This window comes from Opisthocomus hoazin, chromosome 4, assembly GCF_030867145.1.
Source record: "Opisthocomus hoazin isolate bOpiHoa1 chromosome 4, bOpiHoa1.hap1, whole genome shotgun sequence".
In the NCBI taxonomy this organism is placed as follows: Eukaryota; Metazoa; Chordata; class Aves; order Opisthocomiformes; family Opisthocomidae; genus Opisthocomus; species Opisthocomus hoazin.
In genome coordinates, this window is record NC_134417.1 from 40,237,846 (window position 1) to 40,258,872 (window position 21,027).

The window sequence follows — 21,027 nt, forward strand, 5'->3', positions numbered from 1 at the left end:
ATACTCAGCAGAAGCTGTGTAGAGATGCTGGAGTCTTTCCCCACCTGTACAGCAGGACCATTGTCAATACTCTGTGGAAATACATTGCTTCACTTCATTTCTTGTTAAATAAGAGATTTTAATGCCAGGGTTCTCACCCTGCCAGTGTTCTGTAAATACAAAATTTAGGATTTTTCGCAAGTTATAAAGCACACAAATTACACAAGCTTAGCAGGAAACATACAGGGAAAAATGTCATTTCAAGCTACTTTGACTTTAAAAATATTTACTGTATTAGAACATTAATGTAGTTATGCTTTGGGGCTGTAAATATTTTTTTACAGTGTATTGACTTGTGCTATGCATTCACTTTCGAGTCTCCAAATTGCCCATGTACTTGTGTGTGAAATGAAGTATGAAGACAGACCATGGGAAAATGAAATGCTTCTGAGGCTTACCTGCTGATCTCAGGCATTCAGGGCTGCTTGCTATCACTGCAGCTTCCGACAGTCATAAAAAACACCAGTAGGTTGTCTGTTACGCTCAGGGAGTTCATGGTGCCAAACAGCAACGTGTTTGTGGGTGACCAGCTCCCTCCCTGCCTTGCAGTTTGCAATCTGCAGAGCACATCAGCAGTGTGTTTCAGATTTCCTCAACTTTTGGATTCTGTTTGAATGTAAAGAGAAGGGAGAAGAGCACTTTCTGAGGCAGGAAGAGGCGGTTGAGGCAAGAAAGGGGCAGAGGGACTCCTTTATCTGGTGTCACCACAAAGCAGTCGAGTTGAGGCCTGAGGTTAGTTAACTACGAGACCACTACGGCTCCCTACTGAGCCTCCCAAACCAACCAACTGGCTGTGTAGCTGGAAGATGCTTCGACCCCAGCTCCTTGGTGCTGCTGGGACAAGCTGCTCCGCGGCTGGACAGCAAGGGGCTGAGTCCAGCCACGCGGTCAGGCAGGCTCATGGACTCCATGTCCCCAGAGCAGAGACTCCACCTTGCTGTTCTTCACAGCTCTTCTTGTTCCTCTTGCTATTGTATTTCATTTTCTGCTTTAAATGGCAAGGGTTCAAAGCAGACTTGGGAAAAGACATGGTTTTCATGTGATTTCTGAAGATAGATATAAGTTCTGTGAAGGACCAGATGCAGGAGGGTTAGGGGGAACAATCGTATAAATTGTCACTGGTGAGACAAGGATTGCATGTGATATTATTCTACTGCTCAAAACAAATATAATGTGTTACTGCAGAGCCACATTTGGGGCTAGGAAAGTTGGATAGAGATCCTTGCCTGGGGCTCTCTGTGAATCTCCACTCTTTCTAGTGAAACTGGACTGATTTATGGCTGTGTCTGGAAACTAGAAGTGGCCCAACATGGATCCAGATCCAGAGGCAAATGTCCTTAAAAATTGTGTTCCATTGTGCGTATGTGCGGATATGCGTATGGGGGATGGAGAATGGGTTTAGTTTGTTACTAAATTGGAACAGATGTTGGATCTGGAATAGGAGATTTCGGTCCTTGTCCTCCGGAAACAATGCAATGCGAGTTGGAGCTGGTGTGTGGCTTAGGTCTCAGCTCTGTTACCCTCTGAGCCCTGAGGTTTATCTGAACTGAAATACAAAGTACAATTTGAATGTTATGATCTCAGAAAAGCAAAATGGAAATAGATGTTGGTAAAAAATGTTGATACTCCTATGGACAGAAACCTTTCGAAGTCCCTCATGCTTTACTGCTGTTGTTCTAAATTGGTCAGATTGTGCGGGCAGCTGAAGATATATATATAAAAAATAGATGAACTGCTTATCCTACGTGTGGTAGAACTGAAAATGATATCTTTTTGTTTTTCAAGACTTAATCCTTCTATTCACTATTTTGAAATATGGCTAAGGAAAATCCTGTATTAAACAAATGGACAAAACCAGCCTACAAGAGAAAAACTAATGAACGTACATGGTGAAAGGGAACATTTTATTCTCCCCAAGTAATTCATGCCATTTTATGGTTTATTTGAGATGAAGTAGTCAGTCCTGGCGGGATAGTGAACGACTTGGCACATGAGCTCAGTTGCATCCATGGAGAAAAGAAACAGCTCTTTCTAGAGAAAAGTCAGTATATGAGTATGAGAGAACTTTTTCAGAGCTGGTTGTGTAGGATGAGACGTCAAAGGCAGCTGGTGCTGGCCAACCATACCTGGCATTACAGATGAACAGAATTTTACCATGGGCTTTAACAAGGACAGAGTTGTACCAACATCAAGTGTTTCTGGAAAATCTTAACCATGAAAGAGCCTTCTTTTCTCAAGCTAGGCCGTGTCCTCCTGTAACCAGCTTTTCAGGAGAAAGGAGAAGTTGGCCTGAGGTTAACCACCACATGCCCAGCTGGGACCAGCTCACAGATGGTTAATGTATAAATGCTTAAAATATACTCCTTAGCCAAAGCTAGAGCTATGTGCTTAATGTACAAACATGCATAACAATTTCTTAGAAATACAATTAGTCATTTCCAAGTCCTAGCTACTCTTTTTATTTAACCGTAACATCAAAAAGCTCTACTCATAGGTTAAGCTCCTAGAGTGCTAGTGTCAAGCACAGATCAGAATCTCATTGGTGCCCTCAAGAATTTGAAGTTTTAAAGATGTATATTTGTCTGGCTTTGAAGCGTTCAGGACAGTCTGTCCCATACAGTATTATACATAGTTTTGCCAGTACTAAGCTCAATTTGATAAAGAACCAGCCTGCTTCGCTGCTGCAGCTTCCCCATCAAACTGCTTCCTCCACCAACATTTCAATGGGGTTGAAAAGTGGGTGTATTCAGAAACAGAGAGAGGAAATCATAATGGGGTGTCTGTAATATTTCCTATCTTCAAGTGTCGTGTTCTCCAGCCTTTCTCCTTGCACTTGAGAAATATACAGTCAGATCTCACTGAGTCAGTAGAGTCAGGTCATGGAGTACCCCGTGGGGCTGAAAGCATACACAGCAAGCAGTTTGTTTTAGGACTTTCTAGATGGCCTGCTGCCTTGGAAGGCAGTGCTGTAGTATAATCATCAGGATGCCTTATAAAAACAGATCTGAAGGAGTACAAAGGAAAGCTATTTGCAATGCACAGCATTACATTTTATTGAGCGTACATAACCAAGAAAGGTATTTTTCTGTACTTCTGAGCACATCTGTAGACACCCCTACAAGTATAGACCCGAGGAAGTTCTCTCTTCCCAATGTGAAATAAAGACCAAAGAGTAACAGCATGTGGGCACAAAAATTAGTGTTGCAGTTTGCATAAAATGTAAAGGGAGGGTAGTACTCTGTTTTTCTGAGTTTCATTTCTAAACATTTGATTCTGACCACCTCAAGTCTTTCTGCACTTTAACTGAACGGCAGCCTTTTTGTCACTTCCCGTCATGAAAATTGTACAACATTTCTGTGAGATGATAAACAGGTGTTACTTTTCATTCTGGCAGCAATGGCATTTTGGTGCAGGATGAAATAATCCTCCCATTAAATAAGAAGCTCACAGTGGAGTTGTGAAGCTTAATTTGTTTGGAAAATGCTTTGCAGTATTCAGATGAAAGGCACTCTGGATATTCAAAGTATTATTACTGCACAGCTGGTGGTCTACACGCTGCAGATGTTCCTTCCATGCTGTTGCATGGTTACTTAAGTGGCTTCTTAGTGCAGATGTTCACGAGTGAGCATGCACAGCCTCCTCCGCCTATGTTTTTTGACACAGATTTTATTGCTGCTTGACTTTTGATCTTGAAAAGCATATTCATCCACCAGTGAGACTGGTTTTTTTTTTTTCTCTTTTTTTTTTAAGGCAAGTAAGTGTTACATGAGTGTGTGACTATGTCCTTGTTGGTTCAGCCACCACTGCAAACAACAGCATCTGCAGATATTTACTGTGGCCCTTTCTCTGTAGCCGCCATTTCCTTCTGTGGCTTTTACTTATTCCCACAGTGTCTGATTCTGGGGACTCTGCCTCTTCTGTTAGTACTCCATCACCATAACTCTCTTCATGCCGATGTGATGATTCCCTTTGTACTCTCTGCCCAGATGGGATCAAGAACTTCGTTGCCTCTTGATTCTTTCTTTCCATGGCTGCTGCTACTGTTACAGAAAGGGATCTCTGAGAATCGCTGGGCTTGCCATTCACAATAATGTAATCTCTCTGAGAAGATTTCAAGATAAGACAAAATTCTAATTTCTGCATGTATGGTGCTATTCTTTCCTTGTAAGTGGAGAAAGGCAAGGTCTGACTGCAGCTGACATCCATGTGGAGCGTGCTGACCATGCACAAATCTCCGTGGAGGTGCAATATGATTCCATCAACCGGTTTGGTGAGAGAACTAATGTTAAAATTTATGTTCCTCTTGTTTTGCTGCAATTCCACCAAATGGCAAGATATCCAATGCAATACAAGGGCAACTGAGTAAACAAGACTTTTGTCTAACTTGAAGTGCAATACACAGCCTATTGCAATACTGACCTAGGAGTAGAAAAGGAGCAAATCTGTATATACATAGGCACACACACAGAGAAAGAGGAAAGCACAGCAAAATGGTACCGGTTCTGGTTAACATAGATCCTATTTACGAGATTCACATGGAAGACAGAGTCGATCTGGTACAATATACTGGAGTATTTCTTCTGAAGTATTTTGGATAATAAATCTCTCTCAACAGCAAGTTCAAGAGCCACTGTCTTGCAGCTCAGAGGAATGAGTCCTAGCCACATATCTCCGGCTGAGACTGTGAGAAAGCAGAAGCTTAAAGCTGACTGCATCCAGACAAATAATTTCTGAGAGCAAGCAGAAACCACATCACTTTCTGTAGCACTTTCTGCAGAATTCATCATGAATCAAAGCAGAAGGCTCAGTCTTTACCGAGGAAAGTTCGATCTGAAGGTGAGACACCTTGAGAAGACTAGACCCTGGCTACATTGTGAGGTGAATTGCATCTTAAAAACTTGGTCATTTCCCCTGATTTTGAAATGTGGAACAATTTGCCAGTGCTCATGAAATCTTTTAAATGGCATCCGTGGAGACCATAGCTACTTTTAACATGCAGAACTGATGCGGCTTTTGCAGATATATACAAGTTTCTTTACACTCCTGTGATCCTGCTGAAGTGTCTCATCCTTTCTCTGGGTTCATCTTGGTAGGCATAGCTTTCATTTTGCCTCCCTAATATCTCCGAACTCTAAGAGTTGCTACAGACGTGTAACAGGATTTACTCCACTTGAATACCTCACCATTGTCTGCTCCAAGGGGACAGACTTATTGTACTGGGCCTTGTCTAGACCCCCATCTTTTTTTCTGCTGGACTGCTGGTACTGCAGCTATTCCTATTCTCTCAGTGCAGCTATCTCTAATACTCACGTGCCCTGCGTCACTGAAATGGGAGAGGGCGCAGGGAGGGGAGAGAGGAAAGAGGGAGGAAAGGAGGGAAGAGCGTCTGATGTTCTCCTGTTACTCAGTTCATCTCCCCTGATTCATGACCAATACCTCCTCCCCTCTTCTAATATATTCCTTTGCTCATTCTGGTTAGGTGTCTCAGCTGAAATCTAGTCATCATGTGGGTAACATTTGGATGTGTATGACCTCGTTTGTTATGATGTGATCACCTTTGATTTACTTATTGCTTGGTTACAAAAGGTTTTTTTACACATGATAGAAATCACATTAAATCACTGGCCCCAGAACAGTGACTGAAAATCAGTCAGGAGGGGCTTTTTCTCCTGCCACTTTGGCTCGAGACTGAAACATTTCATACAGTAGCACTGCTAGTAAGAAGCTGGGCTTCCTTACTAACGTAATAAAATGCAGACCATCCTAAGGGGATGAAGGAGTTTCATTCCAAAACTTGCACTGCAAGCGACCAAAGTTGAATGGAAAACTTTGAAAAGATTCTATTAAAAACCAGTTTTCCTTCTATGTATCATACACTCTGTTTTATGCTGTCCCTGCTCCCTCCTTTTTTTCCCTTACTGGCCCAAAACAGTATCTTTGTTTTGACAGAGCTAATCCGCTCGTGCTTTCATACGGGCCCTCAGGCTCCCCATCTGTGGAAAGAGCCATGGGAGCAAAAAAACTACTGAGGGGGTGCCACACACTCACCTCAAAGGGAAGAAATCAGTGGCCTCCCAGAGGTATGGACTGTAAACACTGTGGTTCCCAAGGACCCATGGAGAACATGAACTATGAATCCTGCATAACCTCCAGCAACAGCTTTTGCTTCCGTATTCCCTTCTGGGACTTCCCTCTCCTGTCAGCTGTGCTTCTTCAGGAGACATGGTGCATGGGGTCTCACCGCAGCTGTGCTGCCTCCCTTTTTACAAAGACTGAAAGGCACACTCAGTGCTGACAATTTCTACCCACAAACTTCACTGGTGAGAAAGGTTTAAAGTAGTTTGCAACCACTCTCAAGTCTGACGGCAAGCTTCATAACAAACTGGTATAGCTCTGAGATCTTTCTGCTGCCTCTGTGGGGAGGCCAGGGAAGATTTTATGGAGTGAAAAGTGATGGAATGAATTGCGCTGTGGCCCCATCAGGCAGCACGCTCCAGGTGGCTGACTTGGGCACTGATCTGCTCTGTAGACTCCCTGTCTACCCAACAATAAGAGGCAAAGTGAAATTCAGATGTTTAGGACTTTGTATACAAGACAAAGCCCAGAATTTATCTTAGCATCTTTGGCACTGGGCATCAGCCACAGAGAAGCAGGAAAATAACCTGTGGTCCTGTTTGTTCTGTGACAGGGAGGATTTGCTCATGCTCATGGCTGTCATTTCTCTTTAAAGATTACTGATACACATCAGATCTGTCTTTATATTTAGCCAAGTAAATGACTGTGCCCAAACCAACACATTGAAAGGTAGGTTTGTCATGAAGGACAACAAACCTTGGTTCCATCTGCTCATCTCATCTCATCCCATCTCACCGAGAATGAGGTCATTCTGACTTTGTAGCACTTCCTGTGGCTCCCAGGCCAGGCTGATATTTTGTGGAGTCGCTATGTCTAGTACAGGAAATTTTAATTCGGGAAGCTTGAATTTAATGTTTAGCTGTGTCCTGAAAGAATCTGGATCCTTCAAATCCTTGAACTATAGAACTGAAAAATAAAAGGCTGATGGCAGTTCTAAGTCTTGTCCTCTGTGTGGTCAGCAGAAAAATCCCCATTAATTTCACTGGAGACAGAATTTCACCCACTGTATTTTCAGGTTTTGTGTGCTGTTTTACAATTGAGATCTTGCTCTCAGGAAGGTTAAAGAACTGTGGTTATGCGGAGCATCTCTTATCCAAATCTTCGTGCATATGGAGAAGCAGGCTAAGTCAAACCGACCAGAAACCAGGTCTCTGCCTCCTGGCCGAGTCCTGTATCACTATCAAACTGTTACTCTCACGCTCTCCCTCTGATCTACTGAATCTTGAATGGGACCTTGGCAGCATTGCCGCTGTTTTAAGGCAGCCCTCCTCTGTGGGCAGGAGGACCCCACTGTTGGGATGCCAGTCAGGCTTGTGCCCACCAGCACCCACATGGTTTTCAGAGCATGCAGGGCAAAAGAAGAGGTGCCTGAGGAAATGTAAAAGCGCGAACGAAGTCTCCAGCGTAAAGAAGGTCAGGCTTGATGGGGTCAGGACAACCAAGCCTGGACTGCAGTTTTGCATGCGTGTGTTTGAATCCTGCCTAAATCACGCTTTATGTGCCTATGTCTTTGTACGGGTCTGGGCCGGGACCGCACAGGAAGCCATAAAACCAGGAACAGAGTGGTTTTTTGAATTTTTCAACTGAGGTAAGCTAGCTCTTATGCCACTTCTTGCAAGTCCTATTTTTAGCAGTTATCTTTGCTGAAGAGCGAATAGAGAGACGAAGGTGGCATGCTTATTGAGCCTGATGTTGCTCAAATGAGATTTTGGCTCTTGATTTGTAAAGGCAGGAACAGGAGGAAGAAAGCTATTCTCTGAGTAGCGGTCTCCTATATGCTCTTTGCCTTGCTCTGTTTCTTTCATATTCTAGCTGGAGCCAGCAGCTTTTTAAATGCTCTGCAGCCACCTAGAGGAAAAATATGCTTGATTTAAGTTAATTTTATATGGGTTAGGCCAGGGAGTGGGCTCTGCAGAGTTTAAGAATGTGAGTTTCTAAACTAGCCAGCCTGTTTATTATTATATTATAAGACCTCCTTGGAAATATATACAGTGAATCATCATCAAAAGCTGAAGATAACTTCAGTTTATGTTTACACTGTGGAAGTATTTCCTGCTTCGTGTTCTCATTGTGCTTGTTATTGAATATGACATACTTTTATGACAGATAGCACAGCAAGGCTATGATATATTTTGTTGGGAGACAGGAGATGATCTGTTATGAATTTTTATTTTAGAAGATTTAAATCTTGTATGATTTTATATGGCGATCTTACGACTATGGCAATATGCTATTAATATATCTACATGATTTATGTTTCTGTAGGGCCAAGACTTCAAAACCTCTCAGTAATTTTTGAGGTTCTATCTAGGTTGTTTATAAGCTCATGAAAAACCTCTGGCTTTTCTCAGGACTGTCACACAGAATACAGTAATGGGCTCTCTGTCTACTAGACTGAAAGTTGATGCAGTCGTATTAGATTCATTTAGTCTATGCCATGTTCATTTGCTCTGCACAAAACATAATAACAAAGTTTAACTGTGGATTGAAAATACCACTTGGATGGTATAAAGTTAGATATTAAAACGTCTGTCTATTTGAAATGGAATTAAAATGACTGGTTTTTCCTCTCTCTAGATAAGGTATAACAGTTCAGTCTCCACTTGTGCCTGAAGAAATGGAGACTGGGTGCACTCTTCTTTAAAATAAAGTCTAGACATGGCGAAAAAGATAAAATTTTATGTCAATTACATAATGCAAAAGCTCAAAATGAGGATGGATTTTCCATGGTAGCTATGCCAGAGAACACTGAAAAATGCATTACGATAGAGTGTCTCTGTTGTAACGCAAATTCACATTCGCAGTGTAAGTGCTAACCTAAGCGTGTGCACACAGTGAATGGAAATGCAGAATACTAGTATGGATATTGAGAATGTCCACTAAGACATCCTCCATTTCTTCTCCTCTCATAAGAAAGTCTTGATCTACACATCTGATGTGGTCAGCTGAAGTAGCTTGAATACTGCTGCGTTATGTCAGAGCAAGATCTGTAACAAGGAATCTTACTGGCTTAAGAAATTCAAAACAGGACATGATGAAGTTTAGGATTTTTTATAAGTTGCTGCTTCTGAGGGGAAATGATAGGGTTCTGGAGACACAAAGTAGGTCAATTTGGCCAAAACACTCTGCCACAGGAAATCAGTGATGAGCACATAGACTGTAGACCTCAGGCCACTGAGCCTATGAAAGACTGGCTTTATTGGTAGCCAATAGGTGGTGAGGTGGCTTGCTTTCTGAACATTAAACCCGTAGAGCACCTAGAGTTTTTTTCACCAGAAAGTTTTGCATAAATGCATGATAAGCCCTATCAGGTAGCATTAGACATACTGCTACTGTAATCTTCACCGATTATGTGATGGCTATTTGCAAGGGGATGACTCTTTATTTATTTATATTAGTTAGCTGAAATCTTTCTTCAGAAACCAGGTTCAAGCTTTTGAACCTTCAGGTTCCAGGTGATACTCCTAAATTTGCCTCTGTATCTTTTTGTTGGTCCAAACTTTTTATTGCAAATGACCTCTTTATAATGAGTTTGGAAACTGTCTGTTCTAGAGCAGAGTTAAGGTCCTTGTATCTCCCAGCGAGATATACAAACCACAGATCATAAAATGTACAGGCAGCCAAATCCTTTTTGCAGTGAACTCACCAAAGAGTGTGGAACAAATTGTACGTATACTACTCAAGTAAGCAAGTAAAAGGGAGCATTTTTTGATTGGTACATTTCAGTGTGATATTGAGCACTTGTCTGAAGTGGGTTAAGAAACTTGCACTGTATGTCCTCTTTATTCCAGTAATTCCTTATACAAAGTTGTATGCTATATGAACAGAGAAGTGTGTTTTAACTGTTTCACGTAAAGGTATGTGCTACATATGAACTCAAACCACTTGAGGTCTCATGCATACAGATATTTATTTCAAATGCCAGGACTTTAAAGGTTAAACTCTGCATGGCCCAGCACAGCTGAAACAGAAGAGCAGGTGAAAACTCTCTTCCACTTTCTGAAAAGGAGTGAGAGTGCAAGGGGTCCGCTCTTCCGGGGCTGTAGGTGATGTTTCCATATTCTGTTGGAGTTTTTTAAGCAAAAATCCACTCTCTCTAAAGGTGGCAAACCAGCTGCTCAACTATCCTGTAACATTCAGCTCTAGGAAATATTCTGAGTCATACCAGATGCTTCTTGGAGCCCAGCATGGGACTTCATTGTCTTCCTCAGTCATGGCTCAGCTATTTCCCCATGGAAGGATTTTAGCCAACCTTTCCAATTCTTCAGACCAGAAAGAACATTTAAAGCCACAGATGCCTGTAAGGATCGAAGCACAAGATACAAAAAGCCTACCTGACACATTAGCAGGAGAATTATCATGAAGAAAGAAGTAGGGAAGGTTGCTGTGCTGTTCCGTTCTTTATGCGGTTCTTCCTCCTTCCCTCCTTTTAAGTGCCTTTAACCACTGCTACTACGTATTCAGAGATTATAAATAGGCATCAGGGTAATGCTGTCCTGAGAACTTTAATTCTATGCAGTGTTAGAAAATATTCCAGAACGTTTCATTGTTCATTTTACTATATTCTTGTGGGTAATGTTGGTTAAGGCAATGAAACACAGTTCTGGCGCAGCGTGCACTTTATATAAAGGTTAAAAATACACATAGAACACTCTTTTTGGCTTTATCCAAAGGGTTTTGGATAATCCTTTTAGCAGCACGTAGTATAGGCTTGTGGTGATATTGTGCAGCACAGTATGCTTTTTCAGAGGTCTACATGGACCTTCATTTATTCAGTGTCTGGAAAATACCATTTTTGCTTACCCTTTGTGAGGAAAGTATGGGTTCTGATGTTTTTTAAAGAAGCTGGATATGCAAAGAAATCAAAATTGAGTTGCTGTCTGTCTCTGCTTTGTTGGAAATTATCAACAATAATTACCACTTGCATTTAAAGCATCCTTGTCCCAAGCTGACTGAACTCCTCTAAATAACTGCTTTGGAAGGGTGCCTTGGCAAGGCGGGGATGGTTGTGGATATCTTGTGTGATTCTGTTTAATTATCTCCTGAGTGCCAAGTCTATATCTGGAGCAGGAACAATGGCACTCAGAGTTAAATTAGGACTCTTCAATGTGTGTGTGACTGCTGTGCCCTAGAAATCGTAGACCACATGCAGCTCTTGCCCTTTGGTGGAGTTGCGTATTTTGTCATTTCTTTCTGCTTGTCTCCATGGGGCAATACAGTCCATGGCTGACTCTAAGTTGCACAAAAATCAGCGATCAGGATGAAATGTGAACGCGTGATTCAAATGCCTACTACTGCAAACTCCTCCTCTGCAATCTGCCAAAAATAACTGTGATATTCTCAAGCATTATGGCCAATGCTCTCTTTATAGGAATTAAATTTCCCCACGGAAAGCATATGCCTGCAGTAGATTTGCTGTGCACTGCTCACTGAAGATGAGCTGCAAGTTCCCTTTCTGCTCCCACATTTTTAGTTTTTTTTTTTATTGAGCCAGTTCAGCAGTGTGGGAATTCTTGTACCATGGGAGAGTCTCCAGGACAAAAGCGCATGTCTGCTGCCTGCCACTTTTGCTGGGCACTTTCCCGCTTACTGGACGAATGGATCAGAGCACTGATGCTTTAACTTTGTTATGGATGCCTTTATCAGATCCCCAATTTAAGGCAATATTACTGTTATTACGATGAGTGGGAAAAGCACAGAGGGAGTGCAGATACAGTTACCTGGTCTTGGAACAAATGATCCTTGAAAATGACTGCCTTTGCTGCATGAAACAGTCTGTTCCCCAGGCAGGTGCTTTGAACGAATACTCAATAGATGCCAGGGCTTCTGTGTTTTCAACAGCCTCCAAAATTACTTTCCTCATGAGTTATGTGCTGCTTTTGCATTAATATTAGTAAATTCAGGAGAAAGAGAGAATGATCCCTAGCCTCTGATCTCAAGCCTCAAAGCCATAAAAAGTCTCCAGCTCTACATACCATACTTCAATACTTCAATAAGATTAAACGCTCACAGACAGACAAGAGAGCTTGCAGTAGCAACAGCATGAGCATTTCCATTATACATTGGAATATGGCTCATCTTCTCATCTTCTTACCTTGTGAAATGACTTCTTTAGCTGGGCCGTAAATAATGGCAACTCGTTGAAACTTTGCAGGAAAACCAGCCCAAGCACGCTTTCTCGTAACATAACTACTGACAGAAGCCATTGCCTTTGACTTTTCCTGTGAAGGAAGAGAAAGGAGGTCTAATGTTGGATCAGCAAAAATGAATCCTGAGTGTTGTTGCTGAATTGTGAGCACTCCGATGTGATTATGGGAATCCAAACTGGCTGTTGTGTAGAGCATGGCTGTTTTCATAACCAGTGCTAAATTAGGCCAAGCTTGTAGTAAAACTCTGATTTGGCGTACCCAATAGGAAGTTATCCCAAGAAGTCTGTCTCACAGGATGGTGGGGCTGGAAATTAATCCTCTCTAGGCAGATGACCCTTCAGGCTTTGTAGTTTGCAAGTGTACAGCTTATCCCCGGTAGAGAGAACAAACCCCTTCAGCACCTGATGCCTCTTCACATACATAAAATCTATGTAGTCATGCACGATCTCTGATTGCTTGTGTAAAATCTGTTGAGACCTACTGTGGAAAGAGGAGGATGTTAGTGTTTTCTGTCTGTGTTACTTCTTGAAGGTACCGAAAGGTTTGAAAAATGCACTGCATCACACTCCTGTGGTGAAATATGGGGGGGGGGGAAAGGGCAAAAAGAAATAGTCCTTCCTAAAATGGCTGGTTCTCGTTTTGGATTTGTGTCTACTGCAAAGGAAAAGGAACTGCTGATGCTCAGCAAGTGAACATCTGCAATTTCAATGACGTGTGGCACAGACTAAGGCTGTAGGCTTCGTTGCTGTGATCTTTTCCTCTTCTTTTTAATAGTGCATGTAGCGCAGGGCTCAGTTCTCTACCCTTTGTGGGACTTGGAGACCTTCCATGGTTTAATGTGAAAAAGGGCTGTTGCTGAAGGAATGTGCGCATCCAGCTCGCTTTGAAGATGTGGCAGCAGAGCGTGTGTGTGTGTGTGTGTGTGTGTGTGTGTGTGTGCTTGTCTCCTTCAAGGGCGTGTCCCACAGCTGCTGGATGCCTTCACTTTCATGGATTTCCCCTTGCAACAGTTTGTGATTACACACACCCAATTAGCGCCATCACAGACACACACCCTGCAGGCAGCATGGGCAGCATCAAAAGGAATCTCAGTGAGGCACATGGTACCAGTTGAGGACAGAGGCTGGCTGTGTTCCCATGCTTGTTTGGAGCAGGGCTCCAGACAAAGTGCAGCATCACAGCAAAAAAAAATTGCTTCATTTTGTAAGTAACTTGCACTGTAGTCTTCTTGTGGGATTATTTCTATATGACTGTAATGTTTTGATGTTAAAGCTTCCGATATGTATGCTCAATTTTAATTCATTTAAACAAGCGTTTTGGTCTTGGTAAAGAGTCACAATACCTTGGCAGACCCAAAGTCTCCGTTTGTGTGCTGTATGGTAACTTGTTAGTACAGCTTCATTACTGGCATAATTCCTAAGTTTTTCTAAAAGTGTATTTTTCTGTTGTTTGAACAGTCCAGTCAGATTAGAGTACAGATAAGCCTCTGCATACTTGTACTTAGTGTCACTGAATCTATTTATCCGATTTAACGGAGGAATGAATAGGAGGCAGAATCTGGGGTAGCAGAGAATAATTTTTGAAATGTATCAATCGCTGGAGAGGGTAAAAAAAAAAAAGCTGTGGGCATACCAAAGATTTTTGCAAGCAGAAAGGATTAGGACAGCAACAAGAATCAATTTTTAAATTTGCCAGATGAAGCATCCCCTAATAGCCCTTTAATATAACTGTAACAGCAGTAACTGTGAGAAATGTAATTAAATGCAAGAAGTAAACATGTTTTCAAAAAAGTACAGACCCAAAGTCAAAGCTTGCTGTCGAGCTATCACCAGCTGCCCCTCACTAGCCAGCACCCAAAGGATGGACACCTTTTGCTTCCACATCCTTTCCCAGAGCTGCCCTTTCACTCCTGTGGTGGCTTATCAAACAAACCACGTACCTGCTCCATGCTGATTTCAGAAGAGATCTTCAGAAGAGAGCCCTCTCCCCTGACTGCCAGTCCATCTAACTACGATTAAGATTAATGCATTAAACTTGCCAGCAAGGAATTTCATTTGGAAAATGAAGAAGGTTTGATTTTGAGTGACTAGGCTTGGAAGCTGTAGATATAGTTTCCTTTACTCTCATTTTTCATTTAACATTAATCAGTTAATTAATTTAACCTTACAAATAATTAGCAATTGTAATTCATTAATAAAACCATTGCAAACTGATGATTGCTCCTCAGCCAAGCCCAGGGCTTGAGCCCAGCAGCTGTCACCAGGTTTATAAAGTTCAGGAAAATAAAAATTACGCAAGCAATTAGGCGTCTAATGAATCAGAGGATTGCTTGTGTTGCACGTGGCATGCCACCTTCCTTAGTGGACTCCTGTGCTGAACACAGCAGCAAAGAGTGCTGATACCAGCCAAAGTGGAGATGTTTCACTCTGGACTCTGGATGTCCACGACCATTTCAATGCCAAGGGCTAACGGCATCGTGTCATTCACGTGCATGTAGGGGCTAAACTCTCTGCACCCTCAAAGAGCATGGCTGCCCTCCTGCAGACTGGGAATGGACAAACCCCCAGCCCACGCCCAGGCTTTGTCAGGGTGAGTGCTAGCCTTGCCACAGACATGTGAATGTGAATGATTATAAAGTCTGGGTGACTGATGGTGAGTCTGGAGATTTCCTGACCTGATGCAAGCACCTGAGATAGCTGTAGGTGTGTTGACCCAGTGCAGGAGGTGGCATTCTCTGAGTGATGGTAAAAAAAAATGTATTTATACTCTAAAAAGCAGAGGAAGTACCTCAGGTTTAGGATTTTATAATTTCTAGGGCAGGAAATTTGTAAGCACGTAACCAGCCTAGCAGTGGCAAGCATCCCTGAACAACAGGGGCATTAATCATAGCTAAATCGGAGTGGAGAGCAGTGAAATGTGGGTAATAAAGGAGGCTGGCACAGAAACAAAAAGATGGCGAAATGGTTATCTTGACAATGGACTCTATCTGTGGAAATTATTTCATGCTCTCTGTGTGATAATAATCTGCTGCAGTAGCAAACAAGCAGCTACTTCACTGTAAAATGAGACATACACCTCCCAAATGGAGCAGTGCCTGCTGCAGGGATGCTAGCAAGAGATCACAAGCATGGTGTGGCCAAAGGGAACAGTGTGACGTTATTTAGTGCGTCACATAAATAGGTGACCCTTTGTGCTTATACAAGGTCTTTTATCAGCTAACAATGTCAAACAATGCCAAGGATGTTGTGCAAATCTGTTCCTTGCAGCCTGTCGGCTGTGATACCCATACAGCAACATCTGTTACTGGGAGAGATGTAAATGGACCTACCACAAAACTAAAATGAAATAAAATGAGATTGTCCCTAGAAAGTGAAGTTATTTCAAATGAAAACCACTGGCCTATAAATACGAACATGTTCTATTTGATCTAAAGCAATTCTGTTTATCCACAGTATGTATTTATTGGTAAATGCAGGACAGGTAACCTTTTTACATTAGCACTTCTGTTGCGTATTTGTCACAGTGAATTTTTAGGTAATTTCATGTTGGGGGTCCTCTGAGAGTAAAATGATTAAAAGCTCGCAGAAATGTCAAGCAGAAGTGTCAGGCTTAACCATATGAACGGTCACTGAAATAGCCAGTGACTTTGGCAAGGGCAAGTGCTCTTCTTTAAGGGGCACGGTTGGATATGGAGAAACAAGCTTGTCTGTGTTCGAAGGACCACAGATCCTCTCTCCTGGTTTTGAATAAAGGGTTCCCAGTGACTCTAAAGCATTGTATGGGGATTAGGGCTCCTGATTACTTTGACAGGTGCTTGCAGCTTTTCCAAGCTATTACCTGTTCAGCTATGGGGAAAGTTTCTGGAAAATTAAGCCTATATCCATCCTTTTCATATAGACAATTGAATTTTTTGTCCACAGTAAGAGCAATTAACATGGAGAGCTTGTTTTTTACTTCAGCCCTTGGTCTGTCTGGAGGATTTGTGCCTCTCAAACATTGCATTGTCCTCTCAGGAACAAAGTCGCTGAACATGCATGGAGCACGGGGCTCTTGCCCATTGACACCCACGGTGCGTGCACAGAGCGCTCTCCATGCAAAGCAGAGGAACTGAGGGCATGATTTCCAGAGGGATATGTCTTCCCCGCACCTTGTGCCTGCCTTCTAACGACTACTCTTGGAGTAGCAGATACTCAGCATTTCTGAATTTGCATTGCTATGTTTGCAGAAGTGTCTAAGCATTTTGCTTATGCAGAAGCTGCTGACTGCAAATCCGCCGGCTCTTGCCAGTTATATTTTAGATCTGTGCCAAATGGGCACATGTTCTGGATGAGCTAACTTGAAAAAAAGTGGTGACATAAGCAGTAGCAGTTTCACTTAGGGCCACGTTAGCAGCTTTGCGCTTTGCCATGTTTTGTGGTGATTCTGTCTTATGCAATGGAAGAAGATGGTGTTATCAACAAGTGCCTGGGGGATTTCCTAGCATGAGAACTGCTCAGTTATGCTGCATCGCCCCTGCTCCTTTGGAGTCTCTTAAAGTCTGGCATTTAGTGGTGATGCTGCGGAGAAAACAGGCATATAGCTGATTTGGGGCCTTCAAAGTGGGGAGAGGCTGGAGGTAACCTGGAGAGAAGGCACCATTTCTCATCCCTTGCATGGAAGGGTGTGTGCTCATGACCTGCAGAAGTTACCCGCTTAACACAATTATTACAGTTAGTACAATTATTAAATCATTACTTCGCAGGGAATAAGAAATAAGTCTTTATCTTGTGTTCACAAAAAATCATTGCAAAAATGGATTTTGCATTCTCCCACTGTGGTCTTGGTTCTCTCTGCCTGATGTTTCTTGGGTCTTCTTCTCACCTTCCTGTTCCTGCGAGGTTCTCTCCCTGACGCTCTTGAGAGTTCTCTGCATCAAAGCGGCACACCAAAAAAAGAGATAAGCCCTTGGGATGTGGCAACAGAGATGCATTTAACTTTCTTGCTGTTTAACACAAGTTGCTGTGGCAGTGAACTCCACGTGACTGGAAAGTAAACAACTCCAAACCTTGGACAGATATCTGCCAAAGCTTTCCTTGCTGATTTGTTCTGGGGCTTTGTTCTGCAGGTCCTGCGTGACAGACATGTGCGAGTGCCCAGTCCATAAAAACTGCTACTGCGAGTCATTCCTGGCATACGCCCGAGCCTGCCAGAGGGAAGGGTTGAAAGTTCAGTGGATACCGGCGCAGAACTGTGCAGGTAAGCATTTTGGGACTGCTACTTTGTAAGCCAGTGCATAGGCTAACAGGCTACTATCCTTTTACTAGTGGAGAAGGATCAGAAATGAACCAGCTAGAAAAGACTGGGATTGCATCAGCAGGGAAGTTGCATTCTGAGTTCTGGAAAAAGACCTTACCAGGAAAGATTTTCAACTATCAAATATCATAAATGTTTATTTGTCTGCAAAACTTTTCACCTCTAATGCGACCTGTCTTAGTTTGATGTATTTCCGGGAAAAAGTACATGCCTTTTTCTTTCAGGATATGTAAACAGTTGATTACAGATAATGTTTAAACTCTTTTGATCTCCAGTTAAAGCGTAGTTATGTTTCCAGAAACAACGTGCCTATATGACTGCAGTAGGTTCAACAAGGGAAGAAGAGAGAATGTGTTTAATAAGAACATTAAAATGCAAACCTGTGTTAATTTTGGTACTTGGACCATATTCCCTGTGTGATTAGGACTACATTAATTGCAAGTAATTGTGAGTAATCATTTCAATAAGAAGTGGTGGCCTGTGGTCATGTGCACTTGAAGTAAAATGCAATATTGCAGATGACTATCTCCCCTGGTGATGGTCTCATTAATTTAGAACATTCTATAATGGCATTGGTTTGCCTGGAAGTGTATTCAGATTTATGTAACGCAATTGACAGTAGCTGGAAAAAAAAAATGAGAGAAGGATACTCAGTGCTGGTCAAAGAGCTATTACTCTGTGGTCCATTTTGGTGATTCTGTGTGGCTCAGGGTCTACTCTCTCAACTTCAGTTTCCTTTTCTGTTGAAGGCACGATAGCAGGGATGGGTGAGTGACAGAGCAAATTGCGTTTGATTGACTGTTCCTGAAAGACTCATTTTTTTCTTACAAAGGAATAGAACAATCCAAACAGGGTGTCATGAAGTGAAAGCCCTACTCAAGGATGTGGTCTCAGACAGCACTAATAACATATGTAATTTTAATCTATTGGTCTGGTAGCAGATCCATGCAGAACCTGAAATAAGCATTGTGACTTTTTTTTTGTTTTCATCAAAGCACTTCAGACCAAGACCTCACTGTGGCAGATGCTGTAAAAAGAATAAAAACTCCAGTCCCTGCCTTAAGGAGTTTATACAAGTGTTGACATATCATGACTTAACTAGTTGAGGCTTCTTTGCACATTTTTTTCTGGCATTTTACCAAAGACAAAAAAAGTTTCTAAGGCAAAAAACAGTCCGTGAGAAAACATTATGAAGGAATTTAAACACACACCTTCCATTAAAGCTAATGGAAAAAGTGTTTAAATCCACCTGAGTTTTTTAATCTCAGTGCAGACTTCTAGAGGGAAAGGGGAAATCTTTTTAAGCAGAAAACATAGACAAACTGTATATGATCAAGTACCCTCAAAACACTTACTTAGACATCTGGTGTCAAACAAGTAGCACCATCTTCTACAGTAAATTGTACGGTAAGCATTAAAGTGTATCCATTTCACTCCATATGTTACCAGTGGCCAGCATCAAGATTTTAATCTTTAACTTACCTTTTTCTTCCCAAAACTTGTAGTTACAATTAGTGTGTCCTAATTACAGATAAAAATTCCTGGGTATGAAACAGTATATCCGTAATAAAACTTTAGCGTTCTGTGACTTTCATTTCCTGCTTGACATTTCATAGCTGGTGGGATACTTGGAAGAGCTGTGTTCTGATGAAAATGGTATATGCTTATTAGCAAAGTCAGGTTTTAATTATTCTTTTGTGTGTTATAAAACCAGATCTTGCGTGGCTGCCAGTTCCTCTACCCTGACTGTTGTATGCTTAGCTCATTTTTATAATCTTTAGAAAGCTTGTGTTGTCTGGAGGGCCAGCCAAACAGGATGCTGAGGGGGCTGAATTACATGTCGTGTTTCCTAAGTACTCTTCCTCCTCCCCCAGGGTGGCACTGAATCCTCCTCTAAGTCCTCCATGAAATACTGCTGCTCAAGGTTTGCTATCCTTTAAGTTTGGCTCAGTAAGGTTGGGTCAGCTGTCATTTAACCAGAAGGGTGAAGAGAAGAAACTAATGAGTAAGGAAAATGGTTAGGGTAGGAAAGGGTTGGTGAGATCTGCATGGGAACTGAGAGGGTTTTGAAAGGAATAGGAGTTTCCATGGGAAGTAGCGGGGAGTCACACCTGTTAGCATGGGCACAGGAAGAAATATGATGTGTGAAGAATTAAAAAACGAGGAGAGCCGATGTGAAGAAAAGAAGAAATAAGAGAAAGTGATACATGTGAGAGAGAAAAGAAAGGCTACAAATGGAAGGAAGAGGTTTGAAATGGAAAGGAGATAGACAAAAGACTTTTTTTTTAGCCCAAGAAAGGCTATGAAGTGCAAGTAAGTAAACTGAAGTGGTGAAAGGCCTTGGGCCATAGTAGTTTAACATTGAATTTCTGAGGGCACTGAGAGAAAGAGGACTCAAGGATAGCAGATGGCAATAACTCCTTGCCATGGGCATGACCACACAGGCAAGAAGAAGAAGCAGCCGATATGGACTATGAAAAAGTGCAAAGTGCACATGATAGCATTGATGTGCTGACATGCTCCAACAGCCTCATAAAAACGGAACTATTTTCTCTTTTTCCTGTGTGTTCGGTTGGACTAGAGGAGGATGAGTGTATATCTGATTTTCACTCTTCTCTCCTGGGTTCCCTCTTCTCTGCTGTAGAATTTTCTGGCCAAAGTCACTCCTTTTCCCTGATAGATGTTTCTTTCCTTTAATCTCTTTATTCCATGTGAATAGTTATCAGAAGGCTATTCTGACTTTTCTGTGGAAACCCATGGAAAACTGAAAGTTGAAAAGATGAACACAAGTGTATCATGAGAAGGTCAGTGCCCAGATCTATTGCCTTCTATTATGTTAGAAGGAGACGTTGTGAATTGCAAGGACCATGAGTGGCATTCAGTTTGAAAGTGCTACAAAAGACCAGGAAAGCCCAAACTGTGCAACATCACCAGAAGAAGCAGGATCATTCACTGATGCAAAAATATTAGCTAAGAAATTTCTGTGGAATCAGATTTACCAGAGATCGTCCACCAAGGGAATCCTTCAGCAGTTCCATGTTAGGTATTTTGGCTTCTGTGTTGGGGAACAAGAATTCCTCCTAAATAATTACAGCCATGTCTACAGAGACAGGCACAGACAGATACAAGCCTTCTCAGTGAAACTGCCAAACTGGCTGGAATAAACCAGGTCTGGTCTGAAAACTGTATAGCCTTATTAGGCAGGGTTTATTAGCTCAGGCACAGTGCTGTATTTATGTGACTATATGGCTTCTGGACTGGAACTGGCTATCATCCCGCCAGCTCAGAAAGTGGTCTGAGGAAGCTCATGTCTGTCATGCCAAACACATGTTCTAGAAGAAGAGTGGAAAAATCCTGTTGGGACTGGTAATGTTGCAAAATGCAGTATTATTAGTAACTTTTGTACTTTGAG

At 42.1% G+C, this 21,027-nt stretch overlaps 1 protein-coding gene across 4 annotated transcripts in view; it reads left to right on the top strand.

Moving 5' to 3' along the window:
- The window catches only part of BMPER (BMP binding endothelial regulator), a 152,942-nt gene that overhangs the window by 127,313 nt on the left and 4,602 nt on the right, over positions 1-21,027 (top strand). For all 4 annotated transcript variants that reach the window (XM_075418662.1, XM_075418664.1, XM_075418665.1 and 1 more), the window contains one exon: positions 17,428-17,558. In XM_075418662.1, the coding sequence (XP_075274777.1) occupies positions 17,428-17,558 (131 nt within the window). The remainder of the gene's footprint in view (positions 1-17,427; positions 17,559-21,027) is intronic.